The 19,922-nt window shown below is 52.9% G+C and overlaps 2 protein-coding genes across 2 annotated transcripts in view; one reads left to right on the top strand and one right to left on the bottom strand.

The window, feature by feature from the left end:
• The window catches only part of DMAP1 (DNA methyltransferase 1 associated protein 1), a 31,830-nt gene extending 21,514 nt beyond the window's left edge, over window positions 1-10,316 (top strand). Inside the window, exons 8-9 of the mRNA XM_057390615.1 lie at window positions 4,090-4,162; window positions 5,967-10,316. Coding sequence (XP_057246598.1) covers window positions 4,090-4,162; window positions 5,967-6,313 — 420 coding nt within the window. The 3' untranslated portion in view covers window positions 6,314-10,316. The remainder of the gene's footprint in view (window positions 1-4,089; window positions 4,163-5,966) is intronic.
• Window positions 10,317-11,557: 1,241 nt separating this feature from the next.
• The window catches only part of ERI3 (ERI1 exoribonuclease family member 3), a 117,701-nt gene continuing 109,336 nt past the window's right edge, over window positions 11,558-19,922 (bottom strand). Inside the window, exon 7 of the mRNA XM_057390616.1 lies at window positions 11,558-13,122. Within this exon, the coding sequence (XP_057246599.1) occupies window positions 13,040-13,122 (83 nt within the window). The 3' untranslated portion in view covers window positions 11,558-13,039. The remainder of the gene's footprint in view (window positions 13,123-19,922) is intronic.

Raw genomic sequence — 19,922 nt, 5'->3', positions numbered from 1 at the left:
GTGAAGGTGTGGTGGGTGCTCTGTTGTGWTCTTTTCAAACTGCACGACACAACTCTGGAGCAATGTCCTCCACCTTCAGGGGAGAGCAGAGTGCCCTGTAGTCCAGGCCTCCCAGTCCAAGTGCAATCCAGCAGAGGCTGTGTATCCCAGGCTCCTCTCTGCATAGGTAGGCTCTGGTACTGTGGCTTTGTGGTGTTGACTCACACAATTTTCTGTAGCTCTTTATTTATTTTTCTCTTGGTACACGCAGTTCATGTGTTTAATGCAGGTTGTTTATAGCTAGGACAAAGGATTACAGTCCTTAAATCAAAAGTGATGTTGGTGTAATTATAAGCACAGGCTGGTGTTGCAAAGAGGGCTGTAGGGAGAGGCTGTCAAAGGAGRAGAGCATCCAAAATATAGTAACCTCAAAAATCCCAGCTAATCAGTTTTCTGACGGGAGCAATCTGTTTCCCAGGTATTATTATTATATGGGGACTTTAAAGATAATAAATAACAATAATAGTCTACTATGAGGAAGGAAGGAAAAGGGCAAATGCCATTCACCTCAGAAGCTGTGGTTGCTCACTGGAGTTCTCTGAGGGACATAATTTTCCTCAGCCCCTGCGGAGGCCTCCATCCATGACAACACCAAGAACATCCCAGGAGCTGTGGTGTAAGCAACAAGATAACATCCCTGGGGGCATTCATTAATGCCGAGTTACGGCCCACGGAAACCACATATCCCAGTGCACACATCACGAGCCACAGAGCTCYTCTCTGGGCTGCTGGCTGGGACTTGTGGCCCCTGCAGATTTCCTCATTCTTTGGGAATGAGGGCAGGTGAGCACCACTTCCAGCAACTGTGCTGCTCCTCTGGATATCTGCTTGAAAARCCAAAACAAAGAAGGGCTTCCTGAAGTCAGCTCGGTCTTATCAGAGCTGTACAGAGCATGAAGACTTCTCTCTTGCACCAAGGCAGCCCAGCTAACGGACCCTGGCTAACAGATTATCAGCAGCGTTTGAGTAATAGACTGCTCATTTAGTTTTAATACATTTTGCATAGAGAGCAATCAGCCTTCATCAGTCTTAGAGATGAATTGGCTTAGCCAGCTAAATTCTAAAGATATTAGTCCGACAGCAGCCACATAAATCATAACATTTTCTTAATGATGGTAAAATTAAAATATACTCTTGCTTTGAGAAACCAATGAAGCCTTCCTGTTTGCAGGCCAGATCCTCCTGCCTGAATTAAAAAGAAGCTTAATTGATGTGGTTTTAAACTAAACTCACGGCCCCACTCTTCCTCAGCATCTCTAGTGTTCCTTTCTTTGAAGTTAAATTAATTTGTCCTGCCTCTCGCTGCTCCATCCTCTAATCTTTAGGAGTGTCAGTGGAGACCAGACTCCTGTGGGACATGATCCGGATGTGCACAACATCACAGTTGAAGGCTTTGCCAGGGTMATTGTTTGTGTTGCCAATAGTTCCTTGAGCTAGCGGAGGCCTCCCAGGAGAAAAGCTTGTGCTCTTCCTCTAACCAACAAACCAATATCTGCTGTCTTTCTACCTAGCCCAGCCAAGGATGAGCTTTTCCTATTTCTTGTCCTTTGTTCCTGAAGTTGGCTTGGTGCCCTTCGTGCTTTTGCCAGAAGGGAATCCTGCCTTTGGCTAAAAAGACTGATGTCTAGTGTTGAGGCAGGGGTGAAGACAGACTGGGCTGTGATAATCACACGAGTATTGTGCCCAGAGCTCTTCAGTGGGGAGATGCTGGGCTCTTTGTGGCCCCCGAGTYAAGAGTAGTACCTTCTGACTAGGTCAGCCCATACATCCCCCAGCTGAGGCAGAGCTGGGTATGTCACCCATTTAAATGTTTTGTGTGGCTTCTCTTGGAGCAGAACAGTTCTTTGGGCTGAATCCTCTTGCTTTCAGGAACRTCTTCCCCATGTTCTAGACCATTCAGTTTCTGCTAAGCTGTGCAAAATGACCTTTCCGTGCTTGGCATCCTGCTGCTAGCTGTAGCATGGCACTCACCAAATAARCAGAACATCTCCTGTCCAGTCCTCTGAGCTGCCTTATCTTGGGGTTCTACCCTGTTCTTTTCAGTGGAGCCTGGGCAGGTAGGCTGTGCAGCCAGCAGAGGTCCTGGGAAAACCTATTTTATTGCGGTTCTGTTCAAGTTGAGACTGTGGACTAAAGACTTGACTGAAATCCAAATACGTGATAACTTTGACAGTCCTTCTGGTAAAACAATCATTTTGGGGTCAACTGCAAAGAATTGGTTTCTTTGCGAGTATGAAAGAAGCATGAAATTCACTGCTGTGTAGAAACCCGAGCTCTAAGCCTAAGACCTTTGGGGAAAAAAAAAAAAAAATGTAGAAACCCGAGCTCTAAGCCTAAGACCTTTGGGGTAAAAAAAAAAAAAAAAAGGCAGAGGCACCCTATAGTCCTTACCTGTGTTGTTTGCATGAAGGTGGGTTTTTGTTTTTTCTCTGGCACTCCTGAGATTTTCTGGGTCAGGTTGATTTCTTAGAAATCTGCTCCTGATAGTCCAATTGGTCCTTTGCTGGAGTCTTTCTTGTGGTAGTAATATCTGTCAAAAAGGGCCAGTGCTTCTCAGCGTATAACAGGAAAGGCCCATTCCCCTGGGGTGCTCTTGGCATCCACACTCTGGTTTCTTGGCTGAAGTGATGTAATAGAGAAGGCAGGATTCCCACAGATCCTGCACTGGTTTTGTGGAGCAGCTAATGGGACATACCCAGCCGTACCTGAGTTAAGGTTAGAGCTCTCACCAGCTGGGTATGTGTGTGCAGTGCTCCTGCTTCAGAGGAATTAAGACATTCCAGATGGAGCCTCTTGTCATTTTTGTGTTGGCACAATGAACATTGGAAGCGATGGGTCTACTCTGGGAGACTGATGTTGGGCTGTCTGTTTTGAGCGACTTCAGTCTGTGATTTATGGCAAGTAAAGTGACCACAGGCCCCCACAGTGAGCTCACCTGAGAGGCCAGTTTTGAGGTGGAGTGAATAATGTTTCTTCCTTCAGTTTATTCCCAGTCATGTTGCAGACTCATGGTTGTTTTGGCCGAGGTTTGGTCAGTAAGTGGTGTGTGCAGGATGCTCTTGCCTTCTGGCTGCTCAATGGCCGGCTGGGCAACTTGGGTTGATGATTGGGATCCCCAAGTTGAGATGTGAGCTCACCTTTCCAGGGTTGGGTATGGAGGGGCAGCCTGTGGYTGTTTGCAGAAGGGTGTTTTTGACAATGCAGTGTTGAGAATCATTTCTTTCCTGGTGTGTCTTGCTGAGTGCTTTCATTTTTTTGTGGATATATCTGCAGGGCTTGGAAACCTGTTCTCCCTGCCATATTGTGCCAGCTGCGTTTGTGCTGCTGGTAATCTAATAAATGCTTGGTCTGAGCAGCTAGCACTCCTGCTAGAGCCCAAATGAATGCAGAGGAAGGACCCTGCTAAGTGTGTGCATTCTTCCTCTCCTGGCCAGCTCCGATTCCCTTTCATAGCTCACATCTGATGCTTCCTCTCTCACCTAGCCCCTTAGCTCCGATGTAAATGTGTGTGCACACTTCCGCCAGTCAAGTAACTGTGCTCTCTCTGTCTCTCCCCTTTGTTACAAAGCCTGCTCTGTAAATGAATCCCACAGGTCTGGGGCTCAGCAGGTAAAAGGAGAAGTGAGTCTGTTAGCGCATGAGTCTAATCAGGCCGGCTAAAGCGAATAAAGTAGGGCAGCATTGCACATTAGCCGCTGTGTAAATGAGCCCTTTGATGGGCTGGGCACCGCAGGAGAGGGTTTGAAGCCAAGAAGAACTTTTGTTGTTAATTCAGTGACACATGGAAACTGTAAAACAGCGTGTCTTGCACACACACGAGAGAGAAAATAAAAGCCCTCACGACCGGGCTTTTCAATACCTGCCCTCGGACCTAGTCTGAAAACTTTCAGCCCCTGTCTCCCTCTCTTACCACTTGATTTTCCTTTCTCTCCCTTTCTTTTTTTGTTCCCCCTGCACTATAAAAAGAAAAGCTCTCTTGCCTTTTGAACTAGACGGCTGTGAGTGAGGGCTATCTCTGAGCTGTGTGGCTCTGTTACCTTTGTGTTCCAGATGAAACTGCCAAGCTCGGTGGGACAGAAGAAGATTAAAGCCCTGGAGCAGATGCTGATGGAACTCGGAGTAGGTGAGTAAAGGGGGCACGCGAGAGAGAAAGAGACACACAGAGCTAGCCTTTGTTCTCGAGATGGGCTATTTTTTCCCCTAGTAATACAGCCAGTTTCTTGAATAACAGTATGTGAATGGTTTTTAAAATATTTTATGTGTTTAAAAAAAAAAAGAGAGGGTAAAAGCCAGAACAAGATGCACAGGGTTTTTTTTTTTCCTCCCAGTAGAAAAATCTTTTAAAAGACCCTTTGTTTCTCTCTTGTTTGGGCCTTTTAAACCATCAAGAGAGGCAGCACAGTATTAGGAAGGCAAATCTCAGCCTTGCCAGGAGAGGTACTTCTAAGTGTGTTAGTGACCACGGCACGCGCATTGTTCAGGGCTGCCCTGTCTTGCTTTTAAGCTTCATTTCCTCTTAATTTACTGCTCACGGTGGCAAGTCCAAAATGCATCTGGGACTGTTCATCCCCCCTTTATAGGTTGCATGCTGTGTGAAAATCTGGAGCATCTCTGCTGAAAGGCGAGTAAACACACATCCCTCACTCTTGAACTCGAGTGTCTAAGCAGCAGAAAGAAGGGTTCACTTAACATGTASAATATCTGCTCCTGGCTAGAGGGGGAGAATTGCAGCCCATGGCCAGCAGCTGCTCTCCATGCAGTGGGGACAGTTTGCAGGTATTACAGGTCACAGCATGCAGTGTCTCTTGATTAGACACCTGATGATCCCTTTTCCCCCCAACTCTGGTTGGAGAGACATTTAAAAGTAGAAAAAGATAAAAATAGAAAGAAAAATAGAAGCCTTATTAATGATTTACGAGAGATTACCACGCCTGTTCCCAGCACTGACTTCTGTTAAGTCTTGTTAGTTTTTTGGGACAATTGTTTATGGCTCGATATGTTGTGTCAGAGACAATGCCATTCTAAAGGCCTCCTGTGGCTGGTGAAAGTGGCTCAGCCAGGGTGGTTTCTCCATTCTGCTGTAAAAGTAAGGGAGTTACCTTTTGTGCTTGCTAGAGAAGCCTTGGGGAAGGATGTGAGTGTTCCTTGGAGCTCACTTTCGGTGAGGTAAGGAGGGGCTCCTTATTCCCCACTCCTGCCTCAGAGAACGCACATATCTTGAGGGTTTCCTGGTGCTCCTGCCCTGCTGTGCCTTGGAGTGCAAAACCACACCTGGGCTTTGTAGGGGTGAATACAGTGCTGGCAGGAAGGGGTTATATGGTCAGCCCTGCAGACTGGGGCCACTGCTGTGTATCAGGGCAAACATGCAGAGCTTCATTCCTTTCCTTCTGCAGAGCTTGCAGCTCTTCCTGGCTCTGTGTGTGTATGGTGGGGTGCAGCAGAATGCAAGGTGTGGAGAGGTGATTCCTGCTACAAACAGGTCACAGCAGTAGAGCAGTTCTCTGCCTTGGATCTACCCTGGGAGGAGCAGTAAGAGAGGCAAGGGAGCTCAGCCTTTCTACCCCTTGTTGGTGAAGGGGTARGGAACAGCAGGAGCTCTTCCTTCCTCTTCAGCAGTGTGGATCCAGTCTCTCTGTCAGAGCTCCCTTCATGTGTCCTGGTGGGTAGCAAGGTTCAGTCATCTGGTCTTCCATCATCATTCAGTTCCTGAGTCCTGGACTTTGCAGATTCACCCTTAGTCATTGGCTAGAAGCAAAGGACAGCCTCAAATGTCAGGCATAGGGATACCAAGTACTACTGATCCATGTGATTGGAGCGAGGCTCTTGGTRTATCTGTGGGAATGAAAGAGAAGCYGAGACCTWTTTAGAGATTTTTCAYTGTAGGGTTGTAGATCTGGGTGTTTAACAGGGGGTGTTTTTCTCCCTAGATCTCAACCCTATGCCCACAGAGGAGATTGTGCAGATGTTCAACGAGCTGCGGAGTGACCTGGTGCTGCTGTACGAGCTGAAACAAGCCTTTGCCAACTGCGAGTACGAGCTGCAGATGCTGCGGCACCGCTACGAGGCCCTGGCCAAAGCGGGGAGCATCGGCCCCCTCAGCGTGGAAGGTGCCCATCCAGATGGCCAGACAGGGCTCGGCATCGAGGAGGGCAARGGAGATACCAAGGACCAGATCATTGATGTAGTAGGAGCACCACTGACCCCCAACTCGGTGAGAAGGAAGGTCGGGGGGGCAGAACAGGGCGCACTCAGGTCTCCGACGCAGATGCCCTGACAAGCGCTGGGGATGCTGCCCTGCTCTCCTTCCAGGCATGCGCGTCCAAGGGAGCAGAACACGCCTGTTCCCCCCCAAGTCCCAGTGCTGCTCTCTGGGCTTGTCTCCTGTGCTGGACAGTGTTCTTGGTGCTACAGGTGGGGTCAGCAGGGCTTTTTACATCCTGCATGCAGGCAGATGGCTTGGCGTGGGTGCCACCGTGGACCAAAGCAKCGAGGCTTTGGCTGATGAGAGCTTGTTCTAAGGCAGCAACAGTGCAGCTGCAGGCCTGAGGCATTTTCCCTCCTAACACAGCCCCGTAAGGGTTGCTCAGCAGAGGGAAGCACGTGGGGAAAGCAGTCTTGAGGTGATGAGACATGACCTGCCCAAGACCCTGGAGTCAAGCAGTAGCCCTGCCTGGAGCAGGAGGCTTGGGAAGGAGAGAGGTGTTTGATGAGCAAAGGAGGGTTTTTATACCCTACTTCCAGTGCCAAGAAAGAAAAGCCAGGCCTAGGGCTTCTTTCAGTGAGAGCCCTGTGGCAATGCCCTGTGCATGTACCTCTGCAGGATGCAAATCACCGGCCTCTCCTCCCTGCCTCCAGGAGGGCAGGCTGCCCAGCCCCTCACCACTGCCTCAGGGCCAAGGGTAAGCCTGGGGATCAGCTGAGGCTGCTTTCCCCTCTGTGCAGTCCCCTGGCACAGCTGAGCTGAACTGCCTGATGAAAGCTGCCCATCTCCACACCGTGGCATCCCYGACGCCTCAGACACACTGCCCCTGGTAGCGGCACAGACCTTTACTTTCTGAAATGTATAATGTATTGCAGGATATTGAGAACACCTTATCTGTCAATGGCAGAGGCGACACGTTAACCTGGACTTGAGTAATGTCCTATTTGATTGTGACAATGTTGAGTCGTAAGGAAGAGTTCCACTGAGACAGGTTCATGTTTGTAAAGGAGTCTTCTGAATTATTATTTTTTTCCCTACTGCATTCAATCTGGAATCTCACCCCTCCCTCCCTGCGGTCCGGAGTGTCCTGGTTTGCAAACTTTTTGAGCTGATTTACAGCACACTTGGTCTCCCTTGAGACTTGGCTTGTTGGGAAGGTGGGAGAGGTGGTKGTGGTGGCCATGACTGCAGGAGGAGGGAGCCCACTCGTGTGTTTCTGACCACATTGTTCCTCAGTGCCATCTCCTGGAATTGGAAACAAAGGCGTGGGCCTAGGCAGTACAGAGAGGGTTAAACTGACCTGGTCTCTGACATATTTGAAAGAAATATAATCAAGTTAATTCACTGCAAGGCAAATTCAGTACCTAAAGGGCCCCCATGTTAAATACAGCACTGACCTTTACCGGCTGATTACACAAAGACGACACAATTAGATTAGTCCAAGACAAAAGGTCAAGCACATTCACACTGTGACCATTTTTTGCTACCTTTTGTGGGGGGGGGGAAAATTACATCCCAGCTGGAGGGGTATTTTGGAGAGGAGGAGATTGGGGCTGCTGTACCATGTTCTGCCTGGTTCAGATATGTTTGGAGAGTCAGGCAGGGCCTGGCACTGTGCTCGCCCTGAACCATTCTTGCGGTTGTTGGGCAATGTGGTGGTGGGAGAGATCAACACCCTGCAGCCCACAGCCAGCTTTTCCAAGGATAGGATGAGCTGAGTAGAGCTCATGTCCTGGTGATGCTCCCTGCCCTGCCCGGAGCCAGCAGAAGCACAAGCTGCAGTGACTCTTGTCCAACATCATGGCTGAAATTTGCCTCTCTGAGCTCGGTGAGCGCTGAGAAGGGGGATGGCTGGTGGGGTGCATGCATGTGTCCCCACCCTGCACAGCAATGGCCCCRAGGTGTCCCAGGCCCTGGTGGGGACAGCACAGGAGTCAGCGGGGCCAGGACATGGTGCAGAGGAAGCAGCCTGTGGGAGCCCAGTGCTCTGCCCCTGCCCCAGGGCGCTGGCAGCAGGGCAGCAATGTGGAAACAAGCAGCTCTGGAGCACAGCAGTGCTTTGTGGTGGYCATTCCTTCCCTCACCTGCTGCAGCCGTGGGTGCTTGGGGGTGACACCAGTCCTTGTCCTGCTGCAGCAGTTTAACCCTGCCATGCCAGCCTGGAACTCCYGAGTTCAAGCCTGTGCTTTGCCACTGAGCTGCCAGGGCCTTTGTGGGAATCATTTAATGTCCCCTCTTYAAATTCCTCTGAGTTGGAGAATCCCTTTGTGCTGTCTAGCACTGCCTGTCCATGGCACTCTGTATGTTGGATTAAGCATGGATTAGTTCAGCCTCCAAACCAGCTGCTCCCCTGAAGCCAGATTTGTTTCCCTGGAGAGAAGTATCTTGCTCCAGATGTTGGAATAGGACTAGGGAGTCCTGACCCTGAGCCCTGCCTGACATGTCTGGATTCCTTTCCAGGAACTGGAATGAATGGGCAAAGGCACACCAGGGTCTTTTGAGATACTGGATTTGTCAACAGCTGTCTGCCACCATCCCCTTGGCCAGCAGTGGGCACGGGGGACATGTCAGCAGGGTGTGTTGGCCAGGCTGGGAGAGGCGTCTGTCTCAGAGCCCATGGGGCAGTGGGAAGCCCAGCACTCTCCTGTCCTGCTGTGCCCACCACTTCTCTCCTACCCTGGCTGCCTGTCCAGCCTCTCCCAGGGGCTGCAGTGCCCATTGCTGACCATTAAAGCCGAGCTGGGATCCCCCCAGTGCTGTTTGAGGCTGACCCTGGTAGGGACTTTACTCGGGGCCTTCGGGAGGTGAAAGGTGAGCCGAACTCGGAACAAATTAGTTCCAAGCAGAAGTTCAGCCAGTTACTCCAGATTGGATCCTTTGATTTCCGCAACTCAGACTCCACTCAGTGATCTGTAATGAGTGACTCTCAGAAATCCTCACATTGCAGCACTTTGTTCCTGAGCTCACAAGTCAGCCCATTAATGGGTAAAGGAAAGGACCTTGAGTCTAAGAAGTCTCGGGTTCAGAGTCAGAATTATTTGACTTTTAAGCTTCCTTTATCTGAACTCCTGCTGACTTCTTGTTTTCTGAGCCTGTTTGAAAGCTAGAAGTTACATTGTTAAGATCAAACATTCTCTCTTTCCAGATGGAGTTACAATATCTGTCTTTTATATATATATATTTTAATATATATAGTGTATATATACCAGGGTGTATATATATTCTTCTCTTTTTTTTAATCGTTCTTTCCATTAAAAGAAACTAGACTTGTAAGCTCTTGTAAATTATAATGTAAAACATTTTTTTTAACCAGACAGTTCCCAATTTTGCCCGAGGCAACTGGAATAGCTGTGCCACGGAAGGCAATAGGAAGGTGATTAATATGAATTTGTGACATATTTGAAAGATGGGTCTTTTGCCATATAAAGATTATCAAACACATGTGCTCTTCCCCATTAATTCCGTAGCCCTCCCAGGAAAGCCACAAAGCCCAGCTCCTTTGTTTCCAGGGTGGGTTTTTGTTTTTTTAAATGTACCTTTCGGTCCCCTTGATTACCCTGTATTTGATTTTTATAGGGCATCTGCTCACTCTGCTGTGTGGGTTCTCTGGCCCTTTTATTTCCCCGTTAATCGGATCCTGCAAAGGCAGCGGTGCCAGGGCCTCTGACGAAATCCGTGTGTGTGTTGTATTTAACTTTTAGCCGTGCAAATTCCATGCTCTGTTTGCCGTCTGCCCGGCGGGAACTGGGGGCCGCTTCCCGCCAGGGGAGGCAGCGGGGCCTCCCACGATGTGCTCTGCCGCCGGGAGCGGACGCGTGCGGGGCCGGGGGGCTGCAGGAGCAGGGATGGACCGGCCCGGCTCCTTCCGGAGAGCGGCTCCGYGCTGCCTTCTCCATCCCCCGGGCTCTTGCCGGCTGGGGCAGTGGCTCTGCAGGCCTGCGGGGACAGGGGAGGGCTGCGGGGCTGGGCAAGGCAGGGACCTCCCTGCAGTCACTGTGCCACTGCAGCGCCAGCCTCTGCCGCTGCCGCTCTTCCTGGATTTTCTTTTCTTTTCCATTTCCCTTTTGGAGCGGAGKAAGTGAAGGGAGTTGGCCTCCTGCTCCTCTGTCAAGGTGAAGAAGCTGTGAGCACCCAGTGCAGGTGAGGAGGAGGAGCAGTGCTGGCTGTCCTGGAGCCCCTAGGGAACAGGACAGGGGCTGTCCCACCTCTGCCCCCGGTCCCAGGYAGGCTGGGTGCCACTGTCCTGATTGGGAGCTGCTGGCTCTCGGTGGCCATCCCTGAACCTGTCTGCCTCAATCCCCAGGTGACAGCTGGCATTGCCTCACCCCTGCTGCCTTTGGGGCTATCATGTCCTGCTCCAGGCTGTTCCTGTGCTGCCCACACCAGGCTGGAGAGCGCCTTCCAGCATCCCAGGTGCCCAGCCCTTGTGTAGCTGCTCTCTTCAGCAACTCTTGCATACCCGACACTTGCAAGTGCTGCCTTGCCTGGGCAAGAGGCTGCCCCTGCTGGMAGCAGTAGTGGTGTCCCCAGGACAGTTCCTTCTTCTACTGCTCTGCCCAAGGTTTCATTCTGTGGTGGGAGTGGCCCCTGGTCCCTGTGTCTCATGTTTTGCAGGGCCTTGGAGGGGCTGAGGCATCGCAATGGGAGTTTGGGTTCATGTGCTGCTCGCAGTGGGCACCCCACTCTGGGCTGCTGCCCCCCTGCCCACCCTGTGTCCCCTCCGCCTGTCTTTCAAGTGTAACTGGCCATCGATCCACCGTGACAATGTCCTCCGAGYCACATTCTTGCCTGCAGGAGTAGAGGGCAAAGGCCAAGTTCTTAGTTTTCATAAAAAACTAATTAGACAACTCCATCGAAAATGGGTCAATAAAGCTGATCAGGGGCTGCAGAGAAGGAACTTGTAAAACCCCACTGACCTTTGCATGGAGCAAGTGGGCTGGACTGCCCCTTCCCTCTGGAAGCTGCTGCCCCCTTGGTGCTAGCTGATTCCTGTGTCCCTGTCACCCAGGGTTCCTTGGGCACCTGGATGTGGTGGTAGCTCCTCACCCCACGATGCTGCATTGGTGCTGGCTCTGCTGGCTGGGGCAGGGTGGGTRCCCCAGTGCCCAGAGCAGAGCACATAGTGCTGGCTCCATTCTGTAGCTGAGATGCTCCAGGGTGGGAAGGAACCTTGAATGCTCTTTCACAGCCAAACCCCCTGCTTTCTTTGGGGAGCATGGACATGCCATACCCCTGGGAGAACCCTCCTCCCATGTACCCAGACGGCACACCCCTGCCCCCCATACAAACTTGCACATGCATGGGCACAGCCCGGGCTCCTTTACCCCCAAACTTTATTCATGTGGCACATTTACAGCAAGGATTGGAATAACTAGACAATGAAAATGCTGGGGTTGCATTATCGGTTGGTTTAACTGGAACACCACACACCATGCAGTCATGTACCGCCAAGTTCAGTGCCTGTATTGCCCTTCTGGCTGCCGTCACCGGCTTCGCTCCAGGCCATGCACGCATGGGCCCGGGGCTGCAGCCTCCCTGCAGGTCAGTGCCCGGATGAGGGCTCCATTCAGCAGGGTGCTGGGGCTGGGTGACACTGAGAGGACATGCGCCCTCAGCCCGCCCCACGGCTCCCCCCAACCGCCCTGGCCAGCCGGGAGCCCACCCAGCCGGAGGGGATGTGCTCGGCAACTCTCTCAGGCAACAAGCCAGCTGCTGCTGAGCGTCCGCGGGGACCTGCGAGGGGCACAGCACGTGGGCACGTGGGGGGCTGAGCCTCAGCTCGGAACCGAGGGAGGTTGGCGGGGAGCGCGCTSAGGGGCCCGGGGCGATTTGCAGCTCCCCTGCTCAGGTACCTGTGGGCCGGGGGCCAGCGCGCGCTGGCACGTCCACCACCGGACACGGACGCGGTGCCGTGGCGGGCCTGTCCCCCATGGAGCTGGAATTGATCGGCRGGGACGGGGCAGGGCTGGGCATCCCACCCAGCCCCGCAAGAGGCACGAGCAGACGCAGCGGGGACCGGACGGGGCTCCATGCGGACGCTGTCACCTCCCTCCTGCCGCCCGCCCGCCCGCTGGGCCCCTGCCCCACTGAAGGGAGCCCTCCGGGGCCCCACAGCCCACGGTGGGGCTGCCAGGGGCTCTGCAGCGGAAAATACAGGCACTTCACCTTGAACATAAAGAGACGGATCGCATTTGTCACATACAGGAGTCAGAGAGGGGTTAGTGTTGACTCAAAAAGGGGAAAAGGCGCTCAGGGGAGAGGCAGGGGGGGCTGGCAGGGAGGGCGAGGGGCCGTCTCGACACGCTGAGCTTTCATGAGTGCTGCCTGAGCGCAGGCATACACCGGCATCGCTGCAGCAGCCGTGGAGGCCTGAAAACAAAACCAGAGAAGAGAAAGAAGAAGGGAAGGTGGGTACGGCCCATGCCAGGGTGGAGATGGGGGATGCTCTGGCTACGGGGTGGGAGAGGGAGGACGGGGTGGGATATGGAGGGAGGGACGGAAATCAGGAGCCAAAGAAAAAGAACGAACTACAAGTCTAAAATGTGGTGCAAGCGCCCTACGCGGCTGTCCGCTAGCATGGCATAATGTCCGGAGCAGCCCAGAGAGGGAGTCACATCAGGTCTACACAGATTTGCCTTCCCATATATACAACCTCTACTGGAGTTAACAGCTGAAATTGAGATTTTTTTGTGTCGGTTCCTCTGGCCTCGGTTGCCGGTTATTTTTAATGCTGGAGCCCGTCCTCCCCGCCTCGCCGGCGCCGGGCGCATGCAGCCCTTGCCTGGCTTGCCTCGGGGATCAAAAGGGTTTGGAGGTCTGCTTGAAGATGAAGCCTCTATGGGCCAGTGTCTTCATGATGTTGGCGATGTTCTTGCAGTCATCTAAGGAGAAAGCACAGAGATGTTGGTTAGAAGCACGATCTAAACAAGAGTGGTTGGGACAAGTTTCAAATCCCATACTGGGCCTCTGTCCCCATAAATCCAAGCACTGTCCCAAGGACCTTGCAGTGATATGGGGGTGATTGCAGAGTTCCCAGCTCCCAGCACTGGCCACCTGCATCCTGGTATGACCTAGTGGTGTGCTGAGATGGATTCATGGCCAGGACCTGGAGGTCAGGGTCATCCATAYCCCCACCAGAGCCACCTCATGGTGCTGCCCTATGCCACTGACCAGAGGGTGACAAGTGTCAGGTGGCCGGGATGGGAAGCCACAGCCACACCCGGTGCCAGGCMGTCACAGAGCAGCCAAATGGGAAGGGGGAAGGCTCTGGCGTTATTTACCTGGGACTAAACTCAGGCACCGTTTGCTAAAATAGAAGCTGGGCTTAAATTGATTCCTAGTGTCTATATTTCATGTTGAAAATTGGCTTGTAAATCCATGTTTTGATCTATGAGGGCCGTCTCCTTAAGAAAAAGCAAGAGTAAATGTGTAATTTCTCCCTTGACAGCACACGGCGCAGAGGCGATCCTTCTTCCCGCTCCCCTCCGTTTCGGGACAGCTCCACTCGTTCCGATTACCACTCTTTCTTCCTCGCCCCACGCCTTGATGTCTCCATTTCATTACCGCCCGCCCATTTATCAAGCTGTTACCGTAAGGGTGACTTTGCCCACTTGCGTGTGGCAGCGGGGCCCGGCTGACACGGGGAGAGGGTGCCCCGGGAGGGGGGTGCAGGCAGAGCCCCCCTCTCCCCGCCGCTGCTGGATGGATGTTGTGGTGGAGGGAAGGCTGCATCATTACTGATGTGTAAATGATAAAGAAGCCTCCACATCCATCTCCCAACTGTAAATCCAGGGAGTGCTTTATAATCAAGCTACAGCGATAATAATGTGAAATTAGGTCTCTCTATCAACGGGAGGAGGCCTTTTAATCACAGCTTAAAGGGTGCAAACGCTGTTTATCATAATTGAACTGTATCCGGGCTAATTGTGGCCATATTTCACTGTCTAGGAGACAGCAGGCTGCCTGCTGACAGTGCCGCGTGCTGGATTGAGGGCCCCCCGCAGCCGGGCAGYGCTGCCCTGCTGCCAGGCACCTGCCTGGGGATGGGGCTGCCCAGCCTCCTGGATGCTCCCCGACAGACCAGCAGTGCTGCCCAGCCCTGCTGTGCCCAGTGACCCGCTGGCAAAGCCATCACCTGTCCCCCAGCGTCTGTTGGAAGTTCAGGACTTTCCCCAAATGCAGCTCCCTGAGGGGCTGCCATGAGCTGCCAGGGACCGTCCTGGCTAATGGTCAGCAGTGAAAGAGGTAATATCCCCATCAGAGCCATGTGCCTCCTGAGTGTCCCCCAAGCCCCCTCCCAGGGCACCCCTTCCCCTCACTGGTGTGCCAGACAGGGGACAGCAGTGGGCATGAGGACAGCCCAACAGAGGAGGGGTGTCCCGAGCCCACTGGCTGTCACGGGGGCAGAGATGAGCCATCTGTCTGTGCCTTTGTCTTCTCTGCTGCCCAAGGTGACACTGATGGCTGCATAAGGCCTCTGAAGGTGACAGGTGTCCTGCCCACCCAAGCCACAATGCCAGCTCCTACAGCTGTCACCTGTACACACTCAAGTGAGCCCCTCACTGTCCTTAGGATCTCCTGCTCCATCTCATCCCCCAGATAACTCAGCCCCCTGGAAAGCCCTCAGTCCTTGGAGCCAGACGCCAGTGGGATCTAACAGGGTAACAAGTGGCTCGAAAGCTCGGGAAGCTGAGGTAAGAGAAGTGCAATTGTCTGGCCAGAGTACCCTCACCCAGCCAGCCCTGGCCTGGTACCCCCAAAAAGTAACAGCAAAGGAAATCCTGGAGCTGTGGCAGGTGGGTGGCAGGTGAACAGTCTGGATGTGAAAGCACAGGCCCAGGTGTGCCACTGCCAACCTCAGAGCCTGCAGCATTGCCCTGAGCTGGAGTGMGCACCGGGCTTGACTATTGCTCAATATTGCTGAGGGGAAACTGCACAAAGACCTGGGGAGTTGCCAGACTGGCAGCGAGACCCCATGGCACCTCCTGGGACTCCCAAGCTTGTCCCTGGGCACACCCTCTGGGACTGCTGTCTGCTTCCTGCACACTGTCATCCACCTCCCCAAAACCACAGTGTGCTCTATTGCTGGGAGCTGGTGCTGGGAGACACCCTCAACTCTGGGCTGCCACCCTGGAAAGCCGGTGGGACCCTGTTGGGTCACTGCCACCCATGTGTCCATGCCACCAGCACTGTCCTTGCTGTCCCAAACGATGCCATGGACGCTGGCAGCGAGTGTGCCAACCTCATCATAAGTCATTTAGTGAGACTCATTCCAAATCAGTGCTAAGGTAAACATGCTTATTATAATTATCCATGTAAAAAAAAATCAACAACAGCAGAACAACTTTCTAATATGCAATTACAGCCATCTATTGATTTTACAATGTAATCCGCTCCGATTGATTTAATAACACAATTATAGGCTGGCTCTCGGGATATTAGAGTGGGAGATTTTCATAAACTCCAAAGCAAAAAACTAAGCGGCTTTTAAAACAACACAGTCAGATGGCTGTTTGGGGAATTATTAGCAATATGAAATCCTCTAAATCTGGCCGTCGTTACCTTGTGAAAAGAATTTCTATTACAAAAATGGCAATTGACAGCCTAAGAGAGCGCGACTGGGATTGCTCTGCTGCTTTTCAGTGCTTAATCCATTGCAAAGGTGACCACGGGGCAGGGGACAAGCCGAGTCTGAGGCTAGCAGGAGAGCACACGCAGCTTTGCCCACCCTATTGCCCCCACCCAGCCCAGCTCTCCCTGGGGGCACAAGGCTGTGGCAGTGCTGTCCCAGCGCTCAGGCTGGCACTCACCAGTCTGTCCCATCTGGTGACTCTGCCTGGGGCTCGGAGGCTGGCAGGCTGCAGAGCCCCCTCATCTCGATCCCTGTCCCAGCACACCTGGCGTGTCCCAGTGCCAGACACCTCGGGGGGTGCCCACCTGTGTGCCAAGGCTGAGCAGGGCGATGGGGTGAAGGGGTCCCACGCTGACGGCCAGCACGGCTCTGCACGGGCGCGCACACGCACGCGCGCCCCCGCTCTCCTCCCGCTCACTCCCTCAATGTATTCCCGACTTTATGGGCACATTTTTCTTGTCAAGCTGACAGGGTTGCTAAGTGGATTTCTCCCTGATATGCGGACGGATTATCACATTACTCCAATGTCCTACACAAACATATTACTTTATATTCAATAGCCCTAATGAATATAAACTGCTTTTTCTTTTTTTTGGGGTGGGGGGTAATCTATAGATTTTTAATGAGGGCACTATTAACTCCCTCCTCTTTAAAACAGACTTAGGTGCAGCCTCTGAGTAGAAAATCAATGGTGTTATTGTAGGAATATTGTATATTGATATTGTAATAATAAGATGCAATTGATTTAGGGGTGTTGTGCGGTGTGTGTGAAAGGGGTCAGCCTGGGGTTATCCTGCCTCCTGCAAACAGTGCGGTGGCTCTGCACTGTCTCCCTGCCCCTCACCTTGCGGTGCCGCTTCCGAGCAATGTCCGGTGTCCCTGTGCAGTGGCCCAGAACAGCTGGGGTCGAGCTTGCCCTGAGGGGCTGGCTGCCTCTGGGACCCTGCTTTGATCCAGCTGCCGGTGCAGTGCAGGGTGATGTGACACCGCAGCCTCCCCTCGCCCTGGCTGGCTTAGCCCCCATGTTTGAGCATTACCCACTGTGACACCACAGTGCTTCGAGACCCTCATTTCAGCTCTCTCCACGTCCTGCCAAGCTCTCGCTGTGGTGACAGCCAAGGACAGTGACACCTGCACATGCAAAGGGCAGCAGGACACTCCCTTAGCTGGGGCTGGAGTTTGTGGCCATTCAGCATCACTGGCTGCCCTTGTCCTTGGGGTGGCACAGATATTCCTATTGCACTCCTCTGCTGGGATGAAGGCAGAAAGCTCCCAGCCTGTGGCACTGGGCTGTCTGCTGCGTGCCCGCCTGCCAGCCACCGCACAGCGGCACCACTGCGAATCCAGGATGAGCTCAAGGATTCCATCACCAGGAGTCTGTGCTGCGGGATCGGACTGCCAGGAGCTGCAAAGCTCAGTCCAGGAGAGCATCACCTCCACAGCCAGCCCAGGCACTGGGGAGAAGGGCAGGGGCCATATCCCTATGTGTGTTGCTGTGCTGCCCTGCCAGCATTTCTCCCATGTCCCCACAGACCAAACCACACGGACACTTCCACCTTGAGGGCTCAGGGAGCCGAGCGCTGCCCAACCCATGCGCTGGGCCGAGATGCTCCTGGAGCAAGGAGGGAGTTTTCCATCTGAGCAGCTGCCCCAGTGGGCTGTGGGTGGYCAGGGACTGCAGGGCCCCCCCAAACACGCTCATTTGGAGGCAACCCCACMGCACCTGTGCTACGGCYGGGAAGACGGATCACCCCCGGCCCRAGCTGAGCAGGTCCATATTTAAGCTGTCCCCATGCTTTATGGGCTGTACAAGAACTGATGCTCAGGCACCGAGGGGCCATTTGTCAATGTTCTAATGGCAGATTACTGTTAATGAATAATATCACTGCTGCCTTTGTATAACAGCTCTCTGCAAAGCGGAAACAGGGCCGCCCGGCCACYGCCGCCTGGAGCCTCCCCACCGCCGACCCCAGGTGACAGCAGGTGGCCTTGTGACCAGCGGGAGCCGTATGGACCTCATGCAGTCTGGCACTGCTGCTGGCGTCCCCAGCAATCATGAATGGGAGCCTGGATGCTGTGTCCCCACAGCGGGCGGTGCTGCTCGCTGTGAGCAGGAATGTCACTGTCAGGGACAGAGAGTGACAGCATTTTCCCARCACACAGAGCCAGGCTCTTGTGTTGCTCACCCTGTCGCTACTGGAGCCAGGAGGGAGTTGGTGTCTGATCTGACTCCATCCCCACCATGATTTGCTGGACACTGGGTTGCCAGCCATAGTGGTGACAAGGACATGGCAGAGCCAAGAGCTCCCAGCTCGCAGGGATCCACGGGGATGCCAGGGATGGTCCTGCTGAGCTGCTCACAAATTAATGGCCTCATAATCCTGCRCATGGGGCAAGGGGCTCTCCGTGCCCCACACAGCCAGCAGGTATATTAGGTGGAGCTGACAGCGACGTGCAGAATATTAAGAATAACTTACCTCATTATCTGCAATTACGTTACTGCCACACACCTCATTTCTTCACGAAGAAAAGAAAATTAGTTTTATATTGACTTCATCCCAGTGCCTCYCCGCCTGCCCCGCCACAGAGCGCCTGCACAGGCTCTGAAGAAGGGTCGGACACAATTCATACTCATCCTCCCTCAACCTGTTGCTGTCTCTGTGCCAGGGGGATGGAATGCCTGTCCCACCCCCTGCACACGGGGATCAGTGAGACTTCCAAATCCAGTTTACCCCAGCAGGGACACTGGAGCCCATCTCTGGGCCCATCTCTGACAGTTCCCAGGTCAGTAGGAAGTGCAGCAAAAGGGCACCAGTCCTGATGGTCAACCTGCTGCCTTGGCCACCTGCTTCCCCTCCACCCAGGCTGGTTACTGTCACCCTATGGGAGACAGGATGTTTCCTCCTGTGCTCTGCAYTGGGAACCACTCTTCCCATCATGCGCCCACCATGCTGGCAGAGCTGGGTGGCTGTGGTCTCTGCACTGCARGACACCTGGCTGCTTAGACACCTTCCAGCCCCAGAGGCTGCTGGATAGCCGGGCACAGACAATGCCATGTAGGGAAACCATGACAGCTGTGCCATCCCTGCTGGAGAGAACGGGCAGCAGGGCTGAGCCCTTTTGCAACATTCCCGACAACTCCTGGAGCCCATGAGCCTAAAGGGCACCGATGTTCCTGGGGCCGAGGGTGACACAAGGTGCACAGARACATCAGTTTGTCCTTCAGCCTCTGTGCCTGTCCCTGCACAGCCAGCATCCCTGGCTGGCAGCCTTCCCTGAGCAAACAAAGCGAATGCTGCCATCACCCCGCTCCCGGCTGTGGCCACTCACCGTCCGGGAGAGAAGGGGAGCGGCGTGCACAGCAATACAGGGAAAAAAGCCAATTTCATCTTTATTAGAAGGAGATTTCTCTTTTAGTAATAAGCACACTTCAAATAATTAGCGTGTTTTACGTAATAATGAAATTATGGAAATGCAGGCCACTTATTCAAACAAGTCACCATTACCATATTTTTAAATATTAGACTTAATTAGAGTTTATCACTTCAGAGAAGTACGAGGAGTGGAGATTTTTTTCCTTTACAAAAAAAAATCCTCATAAAGTGTTTATTAAGAGCGGGTAAGAAGGGGATAATGATCTGTTTGGAAATTAAGGCAATCAAACATTTAATGCTCTGCACTCCTGTAGGCAAAAGCATTCAAATGAGTCAATTATACATCCATTATCCAGGCACGATTAAACAAGGCAGGACGGGGAATTTGTCCTCCGCATCATGCGATTGTCGCGAGGACTTATGTCCACTTAAAGGCAGCTAATAAAACACTAAACTTGGGAAGAAGGGAAGAGAGGACTGAGCCAAGGGAAGAAAAGGGAAGAGAGGCGGCAGGTCAGCAGGACCACAGAGGGGTGAGGGTGGGAGGTGGGTGAGGATGGAGCCRTGTCTACATCCCAGCCCTTCATAAATCAAAGTAATTAAGTTAACATGAAAATCAACTTCACCATCCCGTTAAATTACAGCATTTGCATATTAGGGCTCAAATGAAGTAGGT

The sequence above is a fragment of the Malurus melanocephalus genome, unplaced genomic scaffold, assembly GCF_030028575.1.
Source record: "Malurus melanocephalus ecotype Western Australia unplaced genomic scaffold, MMel_1.1 scaffold_28, whole genome shotgun sequence".
Taxonomy (NCBI): Eukaryota; Metazoa; Chordata; class Aves; order Passeriformes; family Maluridae; genus Malurus; species Malurus melanocephalus.
Note: the sequence above shows the minus strand (reverse complement) of the source record. Positions and strands in the feature narration are given on the sequence as shown.